The following is a 26,290-nucleotide window of genomic DNA, read 5'->3' on the forward strand; positions in this document are numbered from 1 at the left end:
ATTAGGGCGTTGGCTTCAGTCTCTCATCAGGCTGTTGGTGTTCAGATTTGATCAGGAATTACTACGTTTTCACACAATCCCTGCCAGGATCTTCACTGACCTTGTGCTGCATGCATCTCTGCTCTCTAATCTCATCTGAAAAAATTCTCTCGCAGTTATACACGCTGTTCCCCTCTATTCAATTTGAGATTACATTGCGTTTTAAAAAAAATCCTCTCCTACTTTGTTTTCCGCCATGGCGCTGCTGCCTTTCATTTGCAATAACCACTGTATTACCCATTTTAAAGACCTACAGTGGAACCATAATCCTTTGTTTGGGGTCATACTGACTGTCATCAAACTAATTCCCCATGTTGCTGCTGCTGAAGCAGACCGGGTTCAGTAATAACTCTCTCCCAAACAAATTTGTATTGGTTTGTTCTTATTCCCTTGTCAAACTGTTTACTTATTCATTTATTTATTATCTATTTATTCATAAGTTTAAAAAAAACTACAGTCGCCGACCCCTCCCATGCTCAATGTTTCCACGATGAACCAGACTCTGCATATGGATAAATAAAGACTAATTTTGGTATGAATCAAAATGTGTAGGTCAGATTTTTAAAGCAGTCAATTGAGAGGGTTTTGTGTGTAGGCGGTCAACTTCCTTGTAGCCAAGGTGAAGTAAAATCCATAACTTTGGGTCAGTTTGCTGCTTGTGTTCAAGTCTGGGACAGGAGGTAAAGTTGAAGCTTCGTCAAGTTACACAGGTCCTGCCAGGATGGCTGTTAAGCGACCGCACCTTCAAGATAAAAGTGGAAACTGTTTCAGTTTGACTCAAAAGAGTTTGTTTGTGAATATGTTGTCTAATAGAGTGGTGTTATGTGGATTTACTTAACATTTATTTCTTAATTTGGTTTTAGTTTTGCCAATGCTGAAGAAATGTCATACATAGGGATTAATAAGTGTTTTAATTTGAAAGCTTAGCCGGAAGTCACATTTTTCAGTTAAAGTAGCTTGTCGGTTAAGTTGCCAAAGTAGTTAGCTAAGGCGGAATGAGGAGTGCGGGACAGTGTGAAGGGAACATCATGTAGTTTAACTCAGTCTGTGTTACTTTAAATATCCTGAATTCTGTTTTCCTTCCCTCCGTTTCTTCACCTGGAAACTGTGTTTTTAACGTCCAAACGACATCATGTTCCTGCGTGGGTCTAAAAAGCGACGGTCGAACCGCTCGGTAGGTGTCTTATTTTTCGCCACACATTTATTTCTTAATGACTTTCACAACTCAGTAAACGCTTTGGATAATCTCTCATACTGTCTTATTTTAGCACGAAACAAACCAAATGGTTATTTTTACGGTATTGAGGCCATTTTCTGCTTCTCTTCAGTAGTAAGCTTGAAATGAACTTGTGGGGTATTGAAGTCCAACACAGAAAACAGCCCGAGCGGAACTTTGTCCCACCTTCACCTGGCGTTTGTGTCGGTGAATTCTTTTTTGTATAAAGCGTCCCACTCCTTTCCTATACTGAAGATAGTACGTATGTTAAGTTATTTTATAATAGGGAGTACCAGAAAGCCCTGCATTCTTTGTTTCTTGAGTCATTTCGGGCGCCCCAGGTAATAGTCAGGAGGGGTCAGACTACGTCATAGATCTCTTACCTGAGCAGGTTGGGATGTAGTAGCTGTAACTTGAACATGTTTATTACCTTTGTCAGGTTTTCGTCATCACAGCAATTAATGCTGTGTTAAATTGTGTTCCAGTTGGAGTTTTGCCCAAAACACAGCCGATATGGTCAGGTTACAGACCAAATGAAGCTTGTTTTCAGACCAGGCTAACAGCTGTGGCCATGAAACATCTGGCTCTGCAGCACACTTGGAATATATCCAGACAGTGACTGTTAATCCAACTATAATTATACCACACTACTTTGTGTACAATTCACATACAAAGTGAACTTGATATAATATAATATAATGGCAAACCATATTTCTTAACTTGGCTTAACTCTTTTAGTGAGTTTGTACATAAAATTGTTGGTATTTAATTGAGAGCTTGTAATTTACCTGCAGTATATCCTTTGGGTAAGTGCTTTAACAGTGTTTAAACACTCAGGACACCTGGTCTCACCTTATACATACAATAACTACACTCAAGTATTAATGAACCCATGAATATTTTATGCAACACTCTACACACAGCAACACACTACATCAGCACTAGAAAAAAGTGAATTATGAATGTTTTTTGCAACAAAAATATTTAGCAGAGCAAAGTGTATCTTAAAAACTTTAAACAAACATACAATTATTTGTAGATAATAGGGATGTAACTCACAATTTCTTCCATTAAGTAAGTAAAGTTTATTTATATAGCACCTATAGATCAAATGTCACAAAGTGCTCCACAATGAAAGATAAAGCAAATAAAGACACAATGTAATAGTACTAAATAAAATAGAAAAGAACATTACTAGAAGGCAAATTGATAATCAATTCATTGTGTAGTTTATAAAACATCAATAAGATTAAGTAATTTAAAGTAATTACTGATTGTTTTCTGTTGATCAACTAATCTCTGACTGTTTCAGCTAGTAGATTAATAGGAGGCAGAGTAATTTCTTATTGATGTTGCTATGTGAGAGGTATAGAGCCAAAATATGCAGGACTCAAGGTGTTGAAACATTTGTTTCACAGTGATTGATAAGGTGGATGTACAGCCAGATCCCATAACAGAAACATGCAGTCAAAATATAGCATGACCAAACTTTATGCGTTCTTTTTACAATCATTTTGTGATTGTTTTGTGTCTTAGAAGTTTTTGTTGCATGACAATGTCCACTTAACCTGGAATATGTGTTGGAGCCAGTGTTCTGGGCTGTCTGCTGCGTCTGGATGAATATCAAGTTTGGTTATTGTTTTTTAGCAATAAATACCTTTTAGATAGTGACTTGCTGAATATCTAGCAATAGTCCTTTTTGTTTGAAGACATTTTCACATGTCACACTAGGAAAAGCACAGGTGTAAATAATAGAGTTAATTGATTGGCTGAACTCAGTTCAGCTGCTTCAGTTTCATGGTCCTGGTAATGTGCATGCCGGCTCACACTCACACTGTCATGGAACGGAGCCATCGTTAATGTTATTAGTAACACCTGTGTTTTTTCCTTCTATGACAAATGAATATGTCTACTGCTGTGGAAAAAAGTCTCTACAAATTTACTATAAGAAATGCATCTGCTCGGCATGCCGAGGCAGCAAAGGCCCCTGACCTCTGACCTCTCCTGTTAATGTTTAACCCCTCCCACACCACAACATTGAGGAGAGGAGCAAAACCTTAATGACACTGAGCCATTTCTTTTATTTGGGTAGTGAGGGTGGGTAGTTGTGAGTGCTTTTCTCCTACCTGAGGAGTACCACTCTCTTAATAGGTGCCTAATGAAGTGTGTATTACTTTTTCATTCTGTCATATTATTGCAAGTAATCAGCTGAGCCAATGTGATTGCCTTCTGATGTAAGATAACAGAGCTGGCAGGCTTTCAGCGCGTCCATTACCTGGTTACACGGTTACTTGGTAGCAACAGAGAGCTCAAGCAAACTGAGGCAGCACCATGTGATTAAACACACTTGGTAAAAAGTAGCTGATATGAAGAGTCTGACGCTGGTCTAAGTGTGAGCATGAGAGCTCATGTGAACTTAGCACACTTAGTTTAGAAGAAACTTCCTACCACCACTCCCATCACATCCTTCATGCGCAGCACAACAGGCAAACCTCATTGTTGGGTCACAAACTTGACACATTATCTTTTTGTGGAAAACTGAAAGGAAACACACATGAAACCCTCAAGTCTCTGTGTAGCTTTGACATGTAGGACACTGCCATCATGATAAGGAAACATTCAAGGAAATGTAAAACTAACTGGAAGCTGGTAATGTTCAAGGCTGAAAGGTGGTCCTTTTATTTTTTCACCAAAACACAGTCACAACACAGAAGTAAATTAAAGGTTTCTACACATTTATATTAACCTTTGATTTTAACTAGGAGAAAACAACAGCTGTGAGGACCCAGGATGGTGATGAAAGCCCTCTCAGTTTATGTTGTTTCCATCTCACAATGTTTGACTTTATAAACATTTGGTTCTAATTAGAACCGAGTTGACAGATTGGATAAGATCATATCTTTATTTTTTCATAAGTAAAATTAGCCTTAATGGACAAAGTTTAACGTTGTCAAACTTATATTGAATATTGTGAAAACTATCTGTGGTGGTCCCATGTTGTCTGTTAGCACAATACGGGACTATTTCAAGTAAATTTAAGGCTTTTCTCAGGATGCCTAATCCTTCATTATTCATTATGTCACAATTGTACCTTAACTCTTAATTTCTATCTGTCCTCGAGTGAGTGAAAATCTTGCTGGTTTAGTTGGTGGTTAGTTGTTTGTGGTCTTGTGGAGATTATGGAAGCATCATCAAACTACAAGTGTAAACAGACCAAAACCAGATCATTATTCCAAACCAGATCATCATGCTGAGCTTAATCTAATGTAGGCAGACCTCCATCTCAGCAACCTCCTAGAGCTCTGGAGACAATCAACCAGAAAACAGAGACACAGTATTTGTCATTTTACATTAGACAAATAATATTACACTCAGAAGGACGTCTTTGTTTCCAGTAGAAATAATCCTAGATAGCCAGAGGTGGGCTCTCAAAGAGCACCTCCAAGTTCAGAGGCAAAGAGCCTTCAACATAAGCCACCATGGTATCTCTTTCCAAATGAAAGAGGGACAATGAAATCATAATTTTCTGAAATTTTTTCTGTTCATAAATGATCATAGTTCACTTCATAAGTTATGAAGAAAATAAGTTAATACTGTTCTCACTCCCTAAAATTGTCCAGTTATGATGACTTGTTTGTGATCTGCTCTGAAATGTTGTGCACTGGCAAATGAACTAGGCTTCACTTAAATAAACAGGTCAAAGAGTACACGTGTGGAGAAAAATGTCAGTGCAAACATGAACATATAAAGTGTCATTTCATTTCTTCCCTCTATGAATGGAGAGTCAGTAACACCCTAGTATCCTGAAGTGTAGTCGTCTCAGGTCAGCTACAGTTTCCCAAAGTGTTTTTATCCTGCAGCTATTTACTTTCATTCTCTGTAACTTTAATAATAAATGTAATATTTAGGAGTGTAGCCGTGCACCACGTGTGTGTGCCTGCCAGGCCCAGTCACCATGTCAGTGTGTGACAGTTCAGGAGCTCCTTTCTAAGGAAATAACAGCTGAAAGGTTCAGTCACCCAGAAATCACCTGTACGCTTCATTTAGCCCATCTTGTCACCTTTCATACCTGGTTCTGTTAACAACAATCAGAGTGTTGATTAATAAGGCAGCATGGTGCAGGTCAGATCCCTGTGTGTGTGTGTGTGTGTGTGTGTGTGTGTGTGTGTGTGTGTGTGTGTGTGTGTGTGTGTGTGTGTTTGTGTGTGTGTGTGCGTGTGTGTGTTGCCTTGTGTCGCACACTATGAGGCATTAAAAATGGCATGTAAATTATTGTTCGCTGACACGTGGAACAATTCTGGACTAACTAGTTCATGTTCCTATGAAACTGGATATAGTTATCAGTGCACATAATCATACATCTCCACCCTGTAAGCATTTATAAAACTTCTCAAACAGAAAAATTTCTAATTGAAAAAACACATAAAAAGTAATTGTTCAAAAGCACATGAAAGCAAACTGCTAATAGCTCCCAGTTCATCTATCTGTCATCTCTCAGTGCATTAGTAAAGCACTTAAAACCCATGCAACAGCCCTTACAACCCACAGATATCAGCAAGATAAGCAAAACAAACCCAGTGTTGCCCTAATCAAAGCAATATATTGCACTGTGTGAAAATGTTACTAATAAACTCTGCATGAGAAATCAGGCTTGACATGAATACTGATGTTTTAGTGGTTAGGGCAGCTGTGTGTGTGGTTGTAAAAAGAAAGATCAAAACACAGCTGAGCAGGTATGCACAGGTACCTTGTATCACATATCTGAATTTTATTGCTTTCCTAATTAAACTCTGTTAGCTTCTGTGCGCATGTGAGTATTATGCATGGTGAAATTCGTTCATGTGTTTGAGGTGAAGAGCAAGTGTTGTTTTTATGTTTAAAAGTAAGTTTTAAGTTCAGTTTTCTACATTTATCTCGCTTTTTTTAAGTATAGAACAGATGAGGCACATACTTTGTCCTTCTCCGAGTAGTGGAGTTGAAAACAATAGCGTCAGGGTCCCATGAGAGGGGGGAAAAAACACAGTGTTTAACAGATCTGGAAAGAGCTAATAATCAACAAAGAAGATAAAATTCCCAATCACAGATGAGCTCTTCACACAAAAGACAGGAGAGATACAGTAGAGTTAAGGCGCTAAAGAAAAGGAAAGTAGAGACTGCATGGAGAGGGAAAGGGTGCAGCTCTCATCCTGTGTCTGCTTCCTTCCTCTCATCTCTAAAAAGAGGCCTGTGTCTGCAGTGTACGGTCTGCACACACACATAGACACACACTATGCTGCAGGAATAGAAGCGAAATATGAGGTAGCTGGTTTAGTGCAAAGCTGTTCAGTTGCTGTTGGCTTTGTCAGATGCACTGCTCAGCACTTTTGGCAAAAGGCATTTCTGCGATTTTGCTCCATGTGCTATATATCCCTCCATTATCAATTCAAAACACTCAATACAGCAGCACTCAGATTCACAGTTGAATCTAATTGTGTAGCTCAATGTGAGGACAGGTCTCAAACAAGTTTACCAAGGGGCTACTTATGTCAAGGTTAACACCCACTGCAAAATGTAGTTCTCATTCTTTTACCCCATTAATTAGTGATTTTACACGCTCAACAGGAGCTGCAGTGTTTGGTGTCAAGCCAGAATCCAGCAACAAAAATCATGTCATGTATAAGCATGAAAACGTTTGGGCACAGAAGTGTATTCAGACTAACCACCAGTGTCAAATACGACTTATCTATACAGATGTTACACATGCATATTATTCCTAATTGTTTATATCTCTTCCAGTTCAAGAATACATTCTGTATAATAGTAATTTATGGTTTTGATGTAATGTAGGGATATTCATAAAGTGACTCTACACATGACGTCATTAAGTCATATATAGACAACCCATAATCCACCCCAAATGCCGCTAAACTAAAGGCTGAAGCGATTGTCTCTAAGTGCATTCTGCTTGTGGCTTAAGTGGAAACAACACTCACCCACTCAGTATGATGTTGATGTTTCTACGACCATGTGTAGCAATCACTGTATGTGTTAACTATATCTTTTAACTTGATGGTCTTGTGTCAAAGGATATGATACTCCATTGTACTCCATGATTTGGGCTGAAGTGAGTTTGTGTTTTGTTTTCAGCAGGAGGAAGAGGACCCAGACAGAGGCCAGCCCTGTATGCGCTGTGGAGACCAGTGCCCCGGCTTCCGTGTCCATGGCTGGAGGTATGAACTGTAGGACTCTTAAACATTACCAGCACTGCCTGTTACCTTTGCAGGAAATGTTTTTCTTGTACTCTGTTTTCACCTTTGGTACAGTCTCAGTCTCTCCTGCTGCTTTTTGGATTCTGTGCAACCATTGTTAAGAATTAGCTGCTTAAAACCATTGTCTGATATCAGCTTTTCTGAGGCTGGGTAATTCGCAAAAGTACCTGCCAGTTTAACTTCAAAAAAGTATTTCACAGAAAAAGAAAACTGTGATTATTTTAACAGCATTTTGTGTACAGGAACTCCTGCTGTGTGTACAGATAACCAATTGCAATGTGTAGACTCACAAAAACAGATTCTCTTGGTTGAGTTTTAATTTTCTTTTAAAAACCAGCTATTGCATTTAGTGTGTTTCTGATAACATGGGGCCAGTTAACGTCTAGGCAGCAGACAAACAGGAGGTAAATTCTACCAAAGATGTCTCAGCTTTGTTGGGAGAAAGTGGAGCAGACTGCCAGTCAATCTATCATGCTGACTGATAGAGTGTGTGGCTATCAGCAAGGACTAAATTTGTTTCTGATTTATTCACTAGATTTCTGGGTACTTAAAAGTGAAGTCAGCATATGTAGGCATTGGTAGTTCAGGAGTTAAACTGTGTGTCTGTGTGTATTTGCACATCTCTTAGGAAGGACAGCAACTTTACTACCAAAGAAAATCAGCTTAACTGTGATCTGTGTACACGATGAGTGCAGATATACATTAAAAGACAACAAACATGACCCAGTCAGGGCACCACATGATATTCAGGGAGCCGATCAATCCTACTGACTCCGTGGTGGTAAAGAATCAGGGCTATAGAGTCATGAGTGCCATTAAGCCCTGACATCCACAACAGCAGCAGCTGCATTTAGTTTGAGTTGACATCATCTTCATGGGACAACAGAAGCACAACAGGGCAGCAGGATTACCAATAGTTACCCTGCAACATGTTGCTGTATGTCTGAGCTCCAGCGATTTAAACTAAGACCTAAGTCATTGTAGCATTTGTCATTTATTATACCAAAAACAGGACCATATGGTCTGTGGTCATGAGGGACTTTTAAGGTGAAAAGCATTGTGCGCTTGATATTACAGTTCATTTTCTTTTGTACAAATCAAATGAGATTTGCTACTCAGCAGAAAGATAAGTGTTTCGTACGATGTCTGTATTGTGTTTTTGAGTGTTTAGAGAGTTTTTGTAACTGCAGGAGTCTTTGCAACAAAGGGGCTTTCAATTCCTGTAATTCCTGCTTTTTAAACTCTGGCACAAGCCACTTGAAATGTCAGCCTATGTACCTCTTACACCTATTTGTTCAGGAGTTGTTAACCATTATCAAAGGACCTCCTGAACAACAATTTATTTTCTTCTCTTAAGCGGGTTCTCAGTTCTCACAGGCTTTTATTTGAGCCCCCTTTTCTTTTCTCTGTCTTTTCTATTCCTTTAGTGTATATCCAGCTGGTTGGGTCTCTTGGTTAGTCTAATCCTGTCAATCACGTTAATAAGATTAGGCTTTACTGCTGTGATAGTAACCCTCTGGACCACTTCATACCTCCCTCAGTTTGCCTCGCTGTCTCCCCCTTTCTCCATTTCACTGCGGCTTTTGTTTTTCAGATGTGACTGTCGTATTTCATTAAGGTTTAGTGTAGAAAATAACAGAAAATGGAAGTTTTAGTTCTAGACATTGTTATGTCAAAGTGTTATGCAACACTAAAGTATAGAAAATTACACCTGATTAGATATGAATGTAGAGGAAGTGAAGAGTCGATCACATAGAAGGAAGCTGTATGATACACTGTGTTGTGTTTTGACGTTCCAGACTTTAAGGCTCTAGAGAACAATCACCAGGTTTACCACACAGCTAAATGAATGAAGAAAGGAGGAAATTTATTCCCTATTCACAATTCCAGATGGGCATGGCTGAGGGCAGCCGTGGCTTGGTGGTGGAGAGAATAAAACAACAGGCACAGGAATGCGTACTTCATGTAACCAAAAGACTGTAATTGTATCTTTTAGCTTGTTCAGTTCTGTTCCTTCTATTCAAGTCAAGACAAAAGCGTAGAAGTTAGGATGTAATCTAAAACATGTGCGCGGTGCTTTACCTACAGCCACACTTTGGTGCAAGTGTGGCCCCTGTACACATCGATCTGTATACAGTATGTTTAATCAGTGTAGTATTAACATTGAAGCTTAGTATTGAAGCTGCTCAGTTATGTGTTTGGCTGAAGGACAAATCAGAAATGACTTTTAGGTGAGGTGACAAAGGGAAATGTCTTGTCAAGACATTTCAAGTCTTAGCTGATGCAGGAGAATGAAGAACATGAACGTGATTAAATGATTGAGATTTATGGGGGTCAGTTCTTAAGACCCCAGAGTCTGGTGCTAATTGCATCTTCCTTAATAACCAATTTAGAGTCACACCTTCCATGATGGAGAAAATCAGCCAAGTGACCACAGGCTCAGCTGCTGATGCTCGCTGAGAGGGAAGTGATCCATCTTCATCCTGAGCTTTCTCAGACAGAGCTTAAACTGAGGTGGGGGGCAGATGGTGCTTCCGCTGCCCAGCAGCGAGTGAATTGAGTTACTTCTGACCCACAGGTCCCCGCCACGCTTCAAAAGTGTTCAAAGTCGCCATCACTATTAGTCTGGGTGGCCATGTGGCAATTACTCAGTCACTAATTAGTGGCAGAGAGTTATAGGACAAGGCCCATCTGTTTCTTAGAACCAGATCTAAAGAGGGTTCACTATACCCCACTGAAGTCAGCTTCAGTTATAGATTATCACACCAGCGGCACACATTTAATGCAGAGGACTATTTTATGGCTGCTACACTTGCTACACAAACTCTGTTTGTTTGAAAGTTAGCTGTCTAAGAATTGCATTGCGGTAGGGCTATTGTTAGGTAACTAAAAATAGTTTTTTTATCAATTAATCTGCTGATTATCGTCTTGTCAGTAAAATGTGAAAGAGAACAATGAAAAAAGTGAAGGTGAAATTGAGATTACTTGTTTTATCTGGCCAACATTTCAAAACAAACAGATCTGAAACTATATAAAAAAAGTGGCTTTTTATTTTTTCGTCGATTGACTAATGGATAAATTAATTATTTATTGCAGCTCTAAAATGTGGCTATCGCAACAAAGTAGCATTACTTGCTCTGATCCTGCAGTTGGATAAAGCAACTTGGAAAAAAAAGAAATATTAATAAAAGAAAGATACGTGAATAATGAAGGATCGAAGCATACTGCCTCGTCTCCAGCAGACACATACTGACATTCATCCTCAGTGACTCACCGAAGTCAGATGAGCTAGAATGATTTCAGAGATGTGTCGTGACTTCAGTAAGACTGAAAGTCATGCTGTCTGCTTGATATTTCACCAGAGACACTTTGTTGTCATGCATGGCCATCTTGATCACATAATATGACAAATCCTTCACAGCACAGCATTGCTCACAGGCTCAAAATCTGCTCCACTTATTTCTATGATTAATAACTGCATCAAAGCAACAATCGTCCATCTGTTATGAATCAGTCAGAGCAGTCTGGCCAGAGGAGAAAAGACACTGCGAGTTTACTCTTCATGATTGTCGCTTGGACTCTGATGTTTCATATCTTCAAAGGCAGAGTGAGTAAATTGTCGGGCGTAATTGAAATGGGTAAAATAAATGTCCACTGTGTGTGTACTTTAGCTTATCTTATTTAAGAATTACATGAGCATGTGTGTACCTTGAGAGCTGTGTTTGTATATTGTGTATGGTTGTGTTCAGTGACGCCTTTTGTTTGAGCCCACTATCAGCACGGAGGAGGGTGGGAGATGGGGGTGGCAGCGACATTGAAAAGAGCCGCTCAGACCAAGAAATTACCACATGGAAAAGAGCTGCCATAGAATATCCTGCTCTTACTAACAGACAGGCTGACAGGCAGGCAGCAGTGGGCGCCTATTGGATGCAAACCTTTATAGTTTCAGTGGAAGATAAGTCTGGATGGGACAACTTCAACGGGCCAACCTGGGCTAATTTGTCATGATTACAGCAGGTAATGAAGACATCATATTTTACTGTCTAATAGGATTAGAGGGGCTAGAAACACAAACAGTCATTAAGTTGGGAGTGCAAGTAAACTATAGGTTTTGTTGTGTGTGTTTAGAAGATAATTCTTCTTTTGTGTGATTGTCTGACTTCATGTTGCTTTGCACACATATCTGTATGGACTTCAGGTGCAGAGCATGACGTCATGTGCAGGTAGTGTTGCTACTCACCTCCCTTTCACACAGTTTGCTGCCTATAATGCATCTTTACAAGAAAAACTGTATGGTATATTTGTGGAGATGTTATTTTATTTAAAGATTCAGAAAAAAAAAAATCTGAAAGTAAAGGCTAATGTATTACTGGCCAAACTCAGGTCAGTTTGGGAATCAGGGAGGGGCGAACAAGCCTTAATCTTTGCGTTAAACAAAATTAAAATGATTTCAAATCCCCACAGCTAAAGCTAATTAAAGCTGTTGGATTTCCACAAGTTCAAATGAGTTTATTTCAGTTCCATATAGTGTCAGTATTTACTGTGAAAATGTACTCCATCAGCATGACAGAGCAGTACTCACATAGACAAATACTTTCCTACCCTTTATGTCCTCTATCACCCTACTTTATTATCTAAAGTTTAATTCATTATTATTTTGTTGTAATTATTTAACTTATTATTGTTCCATTTATTAGAGGTAATCAATTAGTCATTGGACAGAAATTTAATGGGCAACCATTTTGATAATCAATTAATCATATCAGTGATTTTTCAAGCAAAAATATGAAACATTCTCTTGTTCCAGCTTCTCTATTGTGATGATGTTTCATGTATGACAAAGACAGTAAATTGAAAGTGTTAGCAAATTGAAGACATTACCATGCGCTTTAAGAAACTGTGACAGTCATTTCCTCACTATTTTTAAACATTGCAAAGACTGCTGATAAATCTATATTGAAAATAATCATTAGTAATAAAATAAAATAAAGAAAATAATCCCTACTATCTATAGCCAGCAAACAAACAAAAGATACATCATGAACAACAGTAGCAGCAGCAGCAGCTGTACCAGCAGTCTCAGTAACAATGTTTTGGTCCCACAAAGCAAATTTAGCAGCAGATTGTGGATTCCTGTCCAAAGCAGCATCTGCTGTGTCTCTTGGTTAATAACACATATGGCTGGTTATGGATTCAGTGTAGTACAATTACCTTGTATTTCTTGTTTTTTAATTTTGTAGACAGCACAGGTCGGATATACACAGATGTTGTAGAGAAATCTAATATTCCTTAATTAATTACATTTGTCCGTGCACTTTTATTTTCACCCCTTCACTCAGACTCATGGATATTTTCCCATAGTGACGTGGGAACTACAAGTTGATGTGTTTCCTCACAAGCAATATCTCGCACACTCCTGGTCTGATTTTGACAAGGCCTGCAACTAATGACTATACTTAATTAATAGTTAAGTTTATTATTTGACTAATCAGCAGTTTGGTGATTGTTAGATTTTACCATTTACAAAATTATAAACCCAATTGGCAGCTGCCATTACAGCTTGAAGTCATTTGATGACTTGATTGAATATTTTTATCAAATTTTGAACTTGAATAATAATTTTTTCAACTTATTAGTACCAAATGTGGTCAGTGTCCTGGGGGGACAAAGCCTTGTGGTATTACATCAGAGGCTTATGGCTCCAGTAATTGAACAGTACAGGGCTCAGCTAAGCAGTAAATTGCAGTGTGAATACCCTTCAGAAATGTACTGCTTTTAAGTTTAGTGAAGTCATGATTAAATTACCACCTACTAGCAAAAGAGATTCCCCTGCATATTAAAAACCATATAGTACACTCTAATATAGGGATGCTGCTTGCAGTTGCTGATTTGCTCACTTGTGTGTCCAGCAATTTGTCTCTTGTTCATGTAGTGAGTCCCTTTGGTTTATATTTATGCAGCATAAGTATATTTAAATGTTTTGGCATGTACACAAACCACCAGGCTTTGTTTGAACTCGGCTTTAATGTCAAGATGTCTGAGAAACAATCAGCACAAAAAGAGACATGATTTGAGCCTCTCCTACATACTTTCATATCCCAAATCCATCCAAACTGGCACTTTGTCATCTCTCAATTACTGTAGGGTGCTGTGAGGGTTGGCACCCGCTGGTGATTATATCCTTGTTACAGACGCTTTTATCATGTGGAGGCTGGTGGGGGTGGTACTGGTGGGGTTAGAGACTGGGTGAGGCGTGGTGCATCTGCCATCTGTCCCATCATGCCAGGTCTCCGACTGTGTTCTCCTACCCACTTACATAGGAATGTACGTGGAGGCCCCCCCCCCCCCCCCCCCTTTTTTTTTTTTTTTTTTTTTTGTTAACACAGGCACACACTTTCAAAGGCACGCACACACACACAAATACAGCTGGGACCAGATTTGTGCCAACATGGTTTAGGCTTAGCTGAGTTGCAGTGTTTACTATTATTTATATTGGTTCAACCTGCTTGACGACCATGGCTTTACAAGGTGCCAACCTGGGACAGCTTACATATTACAAGGATTTATTGTCCTGGGCCTGAGAAGGGATATTGGGATCACATAGTATCATTTCTTTTCTCTGTTTTGTCAACTCATTGACAATTAACTTGTGTTGAGTAAAGAGAGAAGAGCACATTCACATGACACGCAGTTATTACCCGCTGTCACTAACATTTCAAAGACTTTAGGAGACTATCGATTAAAAGAGGAGCTTTCATGCAGTTTACGAGCAGTTGTGTGTGTTTGTCTGCTAGCTTTTTGGTTGTGTGGGGGTTGGGTGCTGGAATAAAGCAGCTTTGTGCCTTGTGAACTTGAGCCACAAGTGCCAGCTGGCAGGCTGTTATGCAATCACAACAGAGATGTACACATGCAATGCACACTGCATATGGCCATAGTGTCACATCCATTCAAATACGTGACACCCACACCTCACTGTCACCCCGGGGGCACTTTATTCTGACTCCACCGGTCCCACACGTAGGCACGCCCACCGGCAGATTGAATGTGGCGAGGAGACAGAGGACAAGATGGGTTGTAATACGAGGCTGAGGGAGATTATTGCTCCCATCTTCACCTCCCTCTCTTAACCGCCGTGGGATTGGCAGCCAGGCTTATATCAGTGACCTCATTTCCTGCTTGTTTGGTAGAAAATGTTTGGGATGTGCTGGTCCTGATGCAGATCTAGTGAGATGTTGGTGTAATGAGGGCATGAATGCATCTGAGATTGTTTTAAGCGATCTGGAGATTGTGTTTCTTTGTTGTGACAACTGTTGTATTAGTAATTGTTGACAGCAGGAAGTCTAGTTGAGTCAACATCAAGAATGTGTGTGTGCTCGTTTGAGACGTGTCGTCTCCAACGCAAAGTGTGCATAAATAGTATAGTTAAACTGTAGGGGTGCTCGTGTGATTGTGGTGTTAATATACGCCATATAGCAGAGGAAAAGAGGGGATGAGTCATGTTCAAAGATTAACACTATGTTTTGCACCTTAGTACCGGACACACCAGGAGAACCCACCTGTCATACTGTATTCATTGAAAGATTTGACATTTGATCAGTTGTAGCTTGTGCTGTAAATCAGTCCAAAAAAAAAAAGTCCCCAGGGGTGAAGCCCAACGCTGTCCATGTCTCCACAGGAAAATCTGTGTGCACTGCAAGTGTGTGCGAGAGGAGCATGCCGTGCGCTCTGTGCCGGGCCAGCTGGAAAAGATGATGACGAAGCTGGTATCAGACTTCCAGAGACACTCCATCTCCGACGACGACTCGGGCTGCGCCTCTGAGGAATACGCATGGGTCCCACCTGGGCTCAAGCCCGAACAGGTAACAGCCAGGGTGCAGAGCAGACACAGAGTCAAGACATAAATTAATGCAACATAAGAACGCACAATGCATGCTTTCACTTAGACATGTCCATACAGACACTCAAACAATTTGATAATGATGGGGAAAAAATATTCAGTTTTTTGATTTATGACAGCAATTGAAAAAATTGCATGGTCGTTGAATAAATTGCTCTGTAATTGAATAAATTGCTGTCTTTATTCTGTCATTTATGCCTTTATGTGAACACACTTGTCTCTTCATACAGGTGTACCAGTATTTTAGCTGCTTACCAGAGGACAGGGTGCCTTATGTGAACAGTCCGGGGGAGAGATACCGAATCAAACAACTGCTGCACCAGCTGCCAGCCCACGACAGTGAGGTAACATCTCTGTGACTTCAGATTTTCTAGTCTTTGGCATCACTCCTGGTGCACTGTAACAGTGTTGTAACATGCCAAATACATACAATCCCTCCATCTAGTAGGCTTACTAAATCACGATACAGCAAACCTTCTCATTATTATTGATTCTGAGCTTTGTTTTTTTTATGACAGGAACAAACTTCATACAAAAACTTCATATGTCTTACAATTGTTTCTACCTATTTTGGGTTATGCTCTCCTGTCTTTTACCTTTCATATATTATTTGCAGTATTTAAAATTTATTTTGAAATATCCATTTTTATACCGATCATTGTGATACATATGAGGCTTAATTTGCCGTCTTTAAAATTTCATAGGTTTATATTAATTTGCTTCATGCTTCATTTGCATAATGCTTCTCCCTAGTTCATTTGAAGCCATATATGTCATTGTATTTATTAAGACTTGGATCAGTTTTGTCTCATGGTTCACAGACAGTTTCGCTTTCGCAATTCTGAATTAATATGTAGTGTTATTGTTTGTATGTTTTTTCTACTTCATCGTGTTGTTTCTGTGTATGTTTTTTGTATGCAGCCCTAATAGTTGGTAAAATGTCAGGACCATCCTGTAAATTAGATGATGCATCTGTCGAGGTTTATCCTGTAAACAACATACCTGTTCCAAATTATCATCAGATATAATCCATTTTACTGAACCAAACAAAGTTCAGAAATCATTTTCGAATGCACTTGTCACCATGAATTTCTCTGTGTTTCTTGCAGCCACAGTACTGTAACTCTTTGGACGAGGAGGAGAAGAAGGAGTTGCGTCTGTTCAGTCAGCAGAGGAAAAGAGAAAACTTGGGCAGAGGCGTTGTCAGACTCTTCCCAGTAACTATGATGGGAGCCATATGCCAGCAGGTAAAGCAGCATTTTTATTTTATGATTATTTATAATAGATTTCCTCATGAGACAGGTCAAAACAACAGGATCCTTATGTAACATTAATGCTTGAATGTGAATGCCTCTTAAAATACATCAGAGGCAGGCAGAAGAAGAATTTCTTTTTATAAGACTGGAGCAAGTTCAGGTGCAAGTAGGTGCAGGCATAGCTTAAGGGACACAGCACACTGGGATTTAATGATTACAGGGCAAGCTGTACTGCGACCTTGAACGTTCACCATTTGTTAAAGGATCTAACTTCTTTCCCTCTGAGCCACACCCTCACCCACCCAACCAAATCTATTTTTCCAGTGTGGCAGACAGATCTGCGGTGGAGACATAGCGGTGTTTGCCAGTCGGGCCGGACACGGCAGCTGTTGGCACCCTCAGTGTTTCCAGTGTGCCTCCTGCAGTGAGCTGCTGGTTGATCTGATCTACTTCTACCAGGATGGGCAGATCTACTGCGGCCGGCACCACGCTGAAAGGCTCAAGCCCCGCTGCCAAGCCTGCGACGAGGTGACTGTCACCAAGATCCCCAACCTGTCTGATAAACTCTCATTAACATTAGGTCTCTTAAAGCAAAGTGTAGTGCGAGTCACAAAGCAAAAAACTGGTGTGAGAGGCATACTTAGCTTCATTTTGCCCATACTTTTGCCCCCTGGCTTCCCTTCTGTCTCTCTACTGTGAACTGCAACATTTAAAAAAAAAAAAAAAAGCGAGAACCGCTGTGAGTCACTTGTGTAAGAGGAGAGAGAATGTTTTTGTTCAAGCTAATCTGTGAAGAAAGATCCTGTAATTTATCCCCGAATTAATCATCAGGCCCTGTCAGGTGCTTTACTATTGGTGTATTTCATCATTTCGTTTGGTTGGTGCACAGTAGAGGGTTAGTTGAAGCTTTTCTCTCAGACTCTTCTTGTTTTGAATGGCCTCTCACTGTGACTTAAGAGATTAGTTGATTTATCTGACTAATGGATCTGGCACAACTGACCAAGAGTTCTTTAGACCCAGAGGATGGCTAAGCCTGCAACAGGAGGGCAACGTTGGCATCTTTTTTTTTTCTGTCTTGTTAACCCAAATCCTCAGTATTTCGCAGTATTTTTACAACTGGAATGTGTTTATTTCTGTACCCATGAAATCATCTGTGCTGTGCTGACTGACCTCTCTGTCTCTGTCTGTCTTTCACTGTTGTCTCTTAATCTTAGATTATTCTAGCAGATGAATGTACAGAGGCAGAAGGAAGATACTGGCACATGAAGCACTTCTGTTGTTTTGAGTGTGAGGCTGCGCTAGGCGGTCAGCGTTACATCATGAGAGAGAGTCGACCGTACTGCTGCTCCTGCTACGAGTCCCTGTATGCAGAGTACTGCGATACCTGCGGAGAACACATAGGTACTGAATTAAGTCTTAAGACACGAATTGATGGGCCTTTCAACACAGCTTGCAGCCATTCTCAATCTCAATCTCTATTTAGCATTTATAAAGAGTATGCAAACATTTAATAAATGGTTTGTAACACACTTTAATCTAGATGTAAGCAGATATAAGGACATTTTAAGTGTAAGTAATATTTATATATATTTTTATTTTAATTTATATATTTATTATTGTTTATTAATGTAAAATTTGTCTACAGTTGTAACTTCTCAGATGAGGACATATATTTTTACAATAAGGTTTTACTATATTGTCATTGATTATCTATTTATACACCAGTGTGTAGTTTTGACAAATACATTAATAAACACTAAGATCTGCTTTCAGCTACAGTATGGTCTGTTGTAAACCATTTAATAAGAGTTTGTATACTGCTTATAAAGGCTAAATAGGGGGACTTAGAGTGTTACCATTTCCTCTTAAGAAACCACATGATATTTCATTTTAATCAGTAGTAAGTGATGAATGTAAATAGGGCCTCTTTCAGACATGCAACTCGTTACATAAATTGGATGGCAATTTAACATGTTGGTCTCTTGCCTGATTAAGTGCCTGACTCACTTTTAAATAAAAAGTCATGACAGTAATCTTATTAGGTTGGATGAAGTGAGTTGCCTGTAACATTTCTGTGAAACTTCCAACACGGCACATGTCTGAACAGAATGCTGTCAGATTACTGTAAAGGTTCGAAGGTCAAACACACAGGGAGAAATAAAATGCATGTGTTAGAGGCTAAATAAAACCCTCTAACAATAACACATTAATATTTGATTTGTTTGTAAAATTTTCATTCATGCACGCTGCCTACATGAGATTATGAATAACCAGCAAAGCACTTCATATGCAGCATGTGAACAGACGAGAGTCCAAACATAACTTCTTGTCTTATAGGCAGAGAAATTCTGAAAATTAATGAAAACATTAATGAGGTAATTCATTGTAAGAAGCCTGCAATGTTAAGTATTCCATGTCTGAAAAGGGATTGAATATCACAGATAAATATTATTTCTCTCAGCAATATTGTTCTTAGAATTAATGAGTTGCTCATACTCTAATTTAAATTAGTCACAGAGTTTAAATACAGATGAGATCATCATATTGAAGAAATACTGAGTGTACACCCACACTGAGATAACAGAGATAGATTTTCCGATTCTGCAGCTGACACAAATGATATGTGTAATCACAAAATCATGTCCTGTCAGGTATCGACCAGGGCCAGATGACATACGAGGGTCAGCACTGGCACGCCGTGGAGTCATGTTTCTGCTGCGCCCGCTGTCAACTGCCTCTGCTGGGGCGTCCCTTCCTCCCTCGAGGGGGGCTCATCTTCTGCTCCAGGCCCTGCTCGCTGGGCGAAGATCCCAATAACTCAGACTCCTGTGACTCAGCACTGCAGAGCAGACCACCTCAGCATAATAAACGCTGCGGGACAGCAGAGAAACAGCAGCAGCAACAGTGTGGTTCTCCACTGAAGCCACTAGAGGGCATCACTATAACTGCAAAAGACTGCATTCATACTGCAGTGGAAAACAAAGGTGAATGTGGTACATGGGTGTGATACTCAGATGTTATATATGTTGAGCAATGAACCAAAAAATACCAAGTGAACTACAATAAACTTTTATTTTCCCTTTGCTCTAACAACACATTTATTTGCTCTGCTTCTCTCAGGCGTCCACTGCACTGCTCCAGTTCAAAACGGAGCTCCTGCACCCAGCGGTCATCCTCATTCAAGAGGCTCCTATTCACCTCTTCCTCACATTCATCTAGGAAATGGCTTAGGTCCATCTTGGCCCAGTGACGTTCCACATTACAGTTTATTGCCAGGGGACTGTGGGATCAAACCTGCAGTCAGTGGTCTTCAGTTCAAGGGAGAGCTAAATGAAAATACTGGACTAACTGGTGTTAATTCAAGAGGAACCTCGACTGCTAAAGACTGTAGGAACTGGGTGGAAAGGACGAATCAGGTTCTGCAAGGTATCATAAGGCACTGCTACTTCACACACTTTAAGTTCTGAATATTTATAATTACTAACTATATGTGTCCTCTGATGTTTTTGTCCTCAGTGTTTCCTCCCCAGAAAAACTCACACGTGACACACCTGGTTTCACCTGACTCATCTCACCTCTCTCCCAATAACCCATCCATCCTCCCTCCTCCTCTGCCCGTCAAGACTCGTGACTTGATACCCCGGGAGTCACCCCCACCAAACCCCCCCCAGCTAGAGGACAGACCCTCAGATTCTCCGCCTCCACTGACTCGCAGTGGCACAGCTAGAGTCAGCTTCAGAGAACCAATCAGCAGCAGCTACTCTGTTGATGAGGATGAGGATGAGGATGAAGAAGAGAATGAAGAGAAGCTGCAAGAGGGTGAGGAAAACCAGCAGGCCGAAGATGAGGTGGAGGGAGGTTTCGGAAGCAGGTTAAATCTACAGAAAGGAATCCCACCGCAGATGGATCTACTGGGTGAGTACGGCCTTCAGAGAGTTAAATATTTACTCATTTTAAATTTGGAAATCAAGTTAATTTAGTTTTTTGTCGCACTTCTTTTTCAACCAGACGGATCCTCTTACCATCAGCGGAGTCTGAGGCGAGGGTGGGGTCGCTGCCGTATCCCCTCTGACCCGTCTCTCCATCCGGGCGCAGAGAGGCGATACAGACACTCGCGGCCTGACCGACCCCGTCTGGACACCCTGGAATGGAGAGGCGAGAAAGAAAGGGACAGCCGGGGCTCCTCCAGCGCCTCCTCACTGACCCTCCAGCCGGGTCACTACAAACACGAAGACTGTTCTACATGTTCCTCGTCCTCAGACTCTGAGGAGGAAGGCTACTTCCTTGGACAGCCAATACCTCTGCCCCCACAGCTCAGAAAACAGCAGCCTGAGGAGGGTAAAGACAGGGAGGGAGAGAAGGAGAGGGAGGTGCAGAGAGACTGGGGGCTGAGAGGCAGCATGAGGCGGAGCAGAGCTCACAGTCTTGGTGCAAAGGACAAAGATAAAAACTGTGCTGTTTCCTAACCCCCAACAAGAAGAACTAATGGCCCTTCTTTATTCTGGTGCTCAAGTTTTATGATAGTGACGTGTTGTTAGATCCAACACACAATGTGATCCACAGCCACTGTTCATACTTAGCAAAGGGAAGCAAAATAAACCTCAGAAAATCCACTACCCCAGCTTTATGGTATTGACTTCTCACTGTTCAACTTTGAGATGTGACATTAAAGAAAATGATGTACACAGTGTGTGAATCATGTGAGTAGTGATTGATGTTGAATGATTATTGGTTATAATTATGCCTGGATTGTATTTGAATATCCAAGAGAAAACTCAGACCTGTGTTGCAGTTAGCTTGAACTGTTGTGACCCTGCAGTGACATTAAACTGCAGTTTATCATCACTGCTTTTCATCATTACCATCATTTACATATGCAAACCTCCAGTTGCACCAGGAGCTGACAGCACATTCCTCCATCATTGTTTGTAAAAAAGAACATTAAGTATATCTTATTTTAACTCTGCTGTAACCATGTCCTGTGCTCTTTTGTGCAATTTTATATGGTTGTAATATATTACAGTTAAAAATACTAAACGGCCAAATAGTATGTGATGGAGTTTGATTACTTCAGCAAACTGTGGTAGTTTTATACTATCAGAATCAAAAGTCTCTACCTATTTGTCAAGTCTTTAATCATGTATGGCTTAAAAGTCATTTATTTTTATATACTGTACTTGGTGTAGGTCACTGTTCCTTCTTGTTTTATTCTAGGTAAAGAAAGAGATGCAAATGTCAGTTTGTTTGATTGTGAGACAACTTCATGGTGACATTAAATTTGTCTAAATTGTTGGTCTAAATGAGAACTTTTTTCATTTTACATATATACTCAACACAGACCTTTGAGCAGCAAAAACTGTGTCAACATGTAGTGTAGATTAATTATGATGCCAGTAGCAGCTGAATGTAACATTTAGTCGACTACAGTGAGTACTCTACTTGAGTGTTTTCTTCTCATGCTACTTTATACTCTACCTCGCAACAATTCAAATTATTATTATTATTAAACAAAAATAAACAGAACATATTCTACTTTTTACTGCACTGTTTGACACCTTTAATCACTTTACAAATTAAGATTTTGCATGCAGAATTTATGCTTATAAAATATAGACATTGTATACAAGCAGAGCTGAAACAACTGGTTGATTATCCTAAAGGAGTTTTAAATCAAAACGCAACTGGACTTGATTATTTGTCTGGGAAGACGTTTCACCTCTCATCCAAGAGGCTTCATCAGTTCGTGTACGCATCTGACCAGGCTGGGACTGGTCTGTCTGCCAGTGAAACGTCTTCCCAGACAAATAATCAAGTCCAGTTGCGTTTTGATTTAAAACTCCTTTAGGATACCATGACCTGGACAAATGAGAATATGCACAGGCTAACTGGTTGATTAGTACAATTCTTCATTGACATGAGATTAATTTGATCATCTCATTTAAGTAATTTCTCATGTAAAAATGCCAAATATTTCACGTTCCAGCAAATTTGAACAAACCAAACAACTAATCAAGAAAATTATTATTAGTTGTAGTCCTAGACAGATCAAAGAAATAAAAGAAAATTACACATTAGCATATGAGTAATGATATATATAATAGTATACCACTCTGCATTGAGTACTTTTGGTTTTGATACTTGAAGTCCATTTTCCTGATAATACTTCTGTTACTTAAATAACATCTTCAGTGCAGGACTTGTAATGCAGTATTTCTGGTATGAGTACTTTTACTTAAAGGATCTCAATACTTGGATATGAGCAAACAGAAAGTGCTTATCATCTATCTAAAACAATAGCAGGGTCATGTGGCCAAAGAAGTCAGTGTGTTTCCTGGTAGGAGAGTAAATGGACCAATGAGTAAAAAGGGGGCGGGCTCAGGAGCCGCACACATGAGTTGTCAAACAGGTTTGTCTTGTGCTGCTAAGTGGTTTCAAACACATTCACACACACATTCTCTGTAGGACAGCGCAGTGTGTTTGCTGGGCTACACCAAGAAACCCAGGAGAGGCTCAGGAGCTCAACAGGAGGTGAGTTTTTCTGTAGAAATACCAAACAACAAAAAAAAAAAAACTGGTCGACAACTAACCTACACCTTCATAAAAGCAGAGTTGGGCTTGTCAGGGCAAGACCAGTGCGCAGGCCTTGAGTCTACAGAGCCTTACATGAGGGACTTCTTTGTTTACCTGCCTTTTGTGTTGCTGTGTCATTTGCCTTTGGCTTCATCTTTGTCATTTACTCTCAGTAGCTGAACGTGCTGGCTCTTGACTCAGACACACATACAGTAATTAGTGGCTCTATTTTTGTTTGTGTGGCCGACCTCTTGACATTCCTCTTTGGTTTGTAACACACCAACATCTTAATGATATACATCCCAGTGCTGGTTGTCTTTACTGGTGAGGGGAGCTTGCTTTGTTTTTTTGATTTTTTTTTTGTAAACTGAAGAGATCCGAGGACCTCGAGGCAGGTGAGGGTCAGAGGGGAGATCCAGAGAGTTTCACAGCTCTATCAGCAGGAGTTTTGCCCGGCTCAGACTGGAATGGCAAATATGTGGAGAATGTGACTGGCAGATGCAGACTGTTCAAGCGGCGTACACTCAGGATATTAAGTATACACAGATATTCAGAAAAAGTGCCTGTATTTACCAAGTTCATTCTTGTGACCTTCACCACAGTTTGAGGCTTAGAGCTTTACACAAACTGTGATAGGTTAACAGATGCTGAGTTGAACCTCCTTTGTTTTTGACTTCACTAAACCTACGGAGGCTTGTAGTTCAGGAAGAAGTCGGCCACAAACCCAGGCAACTGGCTGCTTTATTTAAAGATGAGGAGTCATTGTTCCCATAGCAGCTGTTGGTGTGTGTGTGATCTGCTCTGTATTGCCTCCAGACAATAGCTTGTTGACAGCTGGACAGCTTCCCCATCACCCCTCTCACACACACACACACACGCAACTCTGCCACTCTTTTCACAGGCCTTCGACTGACTGAAAATGAAGTGTCACTTTTATTGTGTGTTTGTCTGCGGAGAGATGGATGACTGAGAGTAATTGTTTGAATCCGTCTGTGCCGGCGGCCAATGAACTTGTAGGATGGAAAAGGCCTTAAGAGAATGATTGGCTGCAGTCGCAAAGAAAAGGGAGGGTTTATGAGAGTAGGGTCTTTGTGAGGTTGGCTCTCTCCTCTGTGTGTTGGAGTACTAAAAGTGTCTGATTCTCACTTGTCTTGTAAGGTGAATGCTTTTATTGACTGTTGAGTTCTTTATAGAGTTGTCTTTCCTTCCTTCTGTCCTGACTGTCGTGCCTCTTTTCCAGGGGGAGTCCAAATGTCAAGGAACTAGAGTTCAACTGAGATGCTGCAGTTACATCTCTTCAAAAATGGAGTGGAGCTGATCATGAGACAGCTATACAGAGGCACGAATAAAGGATAACATCACAATTTCTGCACGTGGCTTAAAAAAAACAGAAGGTGGACAAAGACGGGTACAGCTGCTAGTTTTATAAAATGCCTGTGGAGACTTTCCAACGCCCAGTGAAGCAACCAGCGAGGAGCGTTAAAACTGCTACACCCCCACGGTTGCGGCCCAAGGGGCCAGTGGGGCCAGACCTCTATCGGCAATGCCCGACAGCAGAGAGCAGACCAAAGCAGAGTGCAGTGGAGAGGCTGGAGGCAGACAAGGCTAAATATGTCAAGAGTCAGGTGGCTCTTTCTAAGCAGCGGCCACTAAGGCCTCCTGAAGTGGGGAAGCCTCTGCTGAGCCCCGCTGCTGCCCTGCGGCCCACCAGGAAGACACCGACCCAGACAAAAACAAAGCAGGAGGGAGTCCAGCTCGACCTGGAGCACCTGAGTAATCTCATCAGTAATGTGAGTGATGGACCCCAGTCCAGTGCCACTGTAAGCTCAGAGTACAGTAAAGATCCTGATTGTGCCGCCACTGCACACAGCTCTCCTCGCCCCACACCTGTAGGGGCACAAGAGAAAAAAGAGAGGCCGTGTCCGCCTCCCTGTCCTGACTGGTCCAGTCCTGCTAAGGTGAGATTAAAAGCCTCTGGACCTATAGAGAATCCAGGCTCTCCTGGGTCTCTGGCTGCAGGGACGGTGCGCAGAGTGGACGTCATGCCTCAGGCCAGCCCCGTGAGGACAACCTGCAGACGGCCTCAGTTCATCCGGCAGCCCCTTCGGCCCATACCTTTACATTCCCAGTTTCCACTCCGCCCGGCTGCTTCGCACCTGCGTCTCTTCCACCCCAGAACAACACCAGCCTCTTCTCCTCTGAAACCTGTTGTTGCCCCATTTAAACCTGACAACCCTCCCTCCTCTCCAGCTGGATCCCCAGTCCCTGCTCCACCTCCCCCTAGCTTCCCTGTTTTCCCTCCTCCCTCCCCAGCGATCACCCGTTTATCCTCCTCCAGCTCCAGGAAACGCCCGTCTCTGACCCGGTCTAAATCAGACATGAGCGACAGGTACTCCAGAGCTGGGACAGAGCTGGAGCGCTTCTTCAACCTGTGTGGTTTGGACCCTGCAGACCTGCAGGATTTGACTGGATCCAGTTCTGACATTGTTTCCCTCGCCCGTTTTCGCAGTGTGAGCGCTCCGGGGTCTGAGTGTGCGGGCTCCGGTAGAGAAGATGAAGAAGATGAGGAGGAGGATGCTGGCAACGTCGCAGAGCGAGTCCCCTACGGTGTTTCTGTCATTGAGAGAAATGCAAGAGTGATCAAATGGCTGTATGGACTCCGTCAGGCCAAGGACAATGCAACCAAGAGCACCAATTTATAGGATGGTGTAAAAGATTTAAAACAAAACACATGTAGTGATGGGACCCCATGATCCCCCCATGAAATGATGGATGCAATTTTTCTGCCAAGTAATTCACTCTGAGTTGTTTTGATTGGGGTTTTTGTTTGTTTGTTTCTTTATAAAATTAGAAATTTGATGATGAAATATTCGTTAATATTTTTTTGGTATTTTGACTCTTGAAATTTTTTTTTTTTTTTTTTGTGAGTCTCAGTGGAGCTTTGTTATTGTCGCTGTCTGGCCACTGAACTGACACCTGAGGTCAACAAATCCCACTTTGCTGTAAATGGAACTCATTAAAGATGAATGTTTGGACCTCTCTGTAATGTATTTTTAAAAAAATC

At 40.9% G+C, this 26,290-nt stretch overlaps 2 protein-coding genes across 2 annotated transcripts; both read left to right on the forward strand.

The window, feature by feature from the left end:
• Positions 1 to 1,093: 1,093 nt before the first annotated feature.
• Positions 1,094 to 21,943, forward strand: prickle3 (prickle planar cell polarity protein 3). The gene is made up of 11 exons (XM_022763346.1): positions 1,094 to 1,213; positions 7,382 to 7,464; positions 15,179 to 15,362; positions 15,631 to 15,744; positions 16,510 to 16,647; positions 16,981 to 17,184; positions 17,871 to 18,057; positions 19,308 to 19,640; positions 19,777 to 20,082; positions 20,173 to 20,571; positions 20,665 to 21,943. Exons 1-11 carry the CDS (start codon positions 1,172 to 1,174, stop codon positions 21,120 to 21,122), a joined length of 2,448 nt encoding a protein of 815 aa, XP_022619067.1. The 5' UTR covers positions 1,094 to 1,171; the 3' UTR covers positions 21,123 to 21,943.
• Positions 21,944 to 23,131: 1,188 nt separating this feature from the next.
• Positions 23,132 to 26,085, forward strand: LOC111235081 (protein FAM110A-like). The gene is made up of 2 exons (XM_022763399.1): positions 23,132 to 23,184; positions 24,467 to 26,085. Exon 2 carries the CDS (start codon positions 24,657 to 24,659, stop codon positions 25,926 to 25,928), a length of 1,272 nt encoding a protein of 423 aa, XP_022619120.1. The 5' UTR covers positions 23,132 to 23,184; positions 24,467 to 24,656; the 3' UTR covers positions 25,929 to 26,085.
• Positions 26,086 to 26,290: the final 205 nt, after the last annotated feature.

Source organism: Seriola dumerili, unplaced genomic scaffold, assembly GCF_002260705.1.
Source record: "Seriola dumerili isolate Sdu_G_001 unplaced genomic scaffold, Sdu_1.0 BDQW01000468.1, whole genome shotgun sequence".
Classification (NCBI taxonomy): domain Eukaryota; kingdom Metazoa; phylum Chordata; class Actinopteri; order Carangiformes; family Carangidae; genus Seriola; species Seriola dumerili.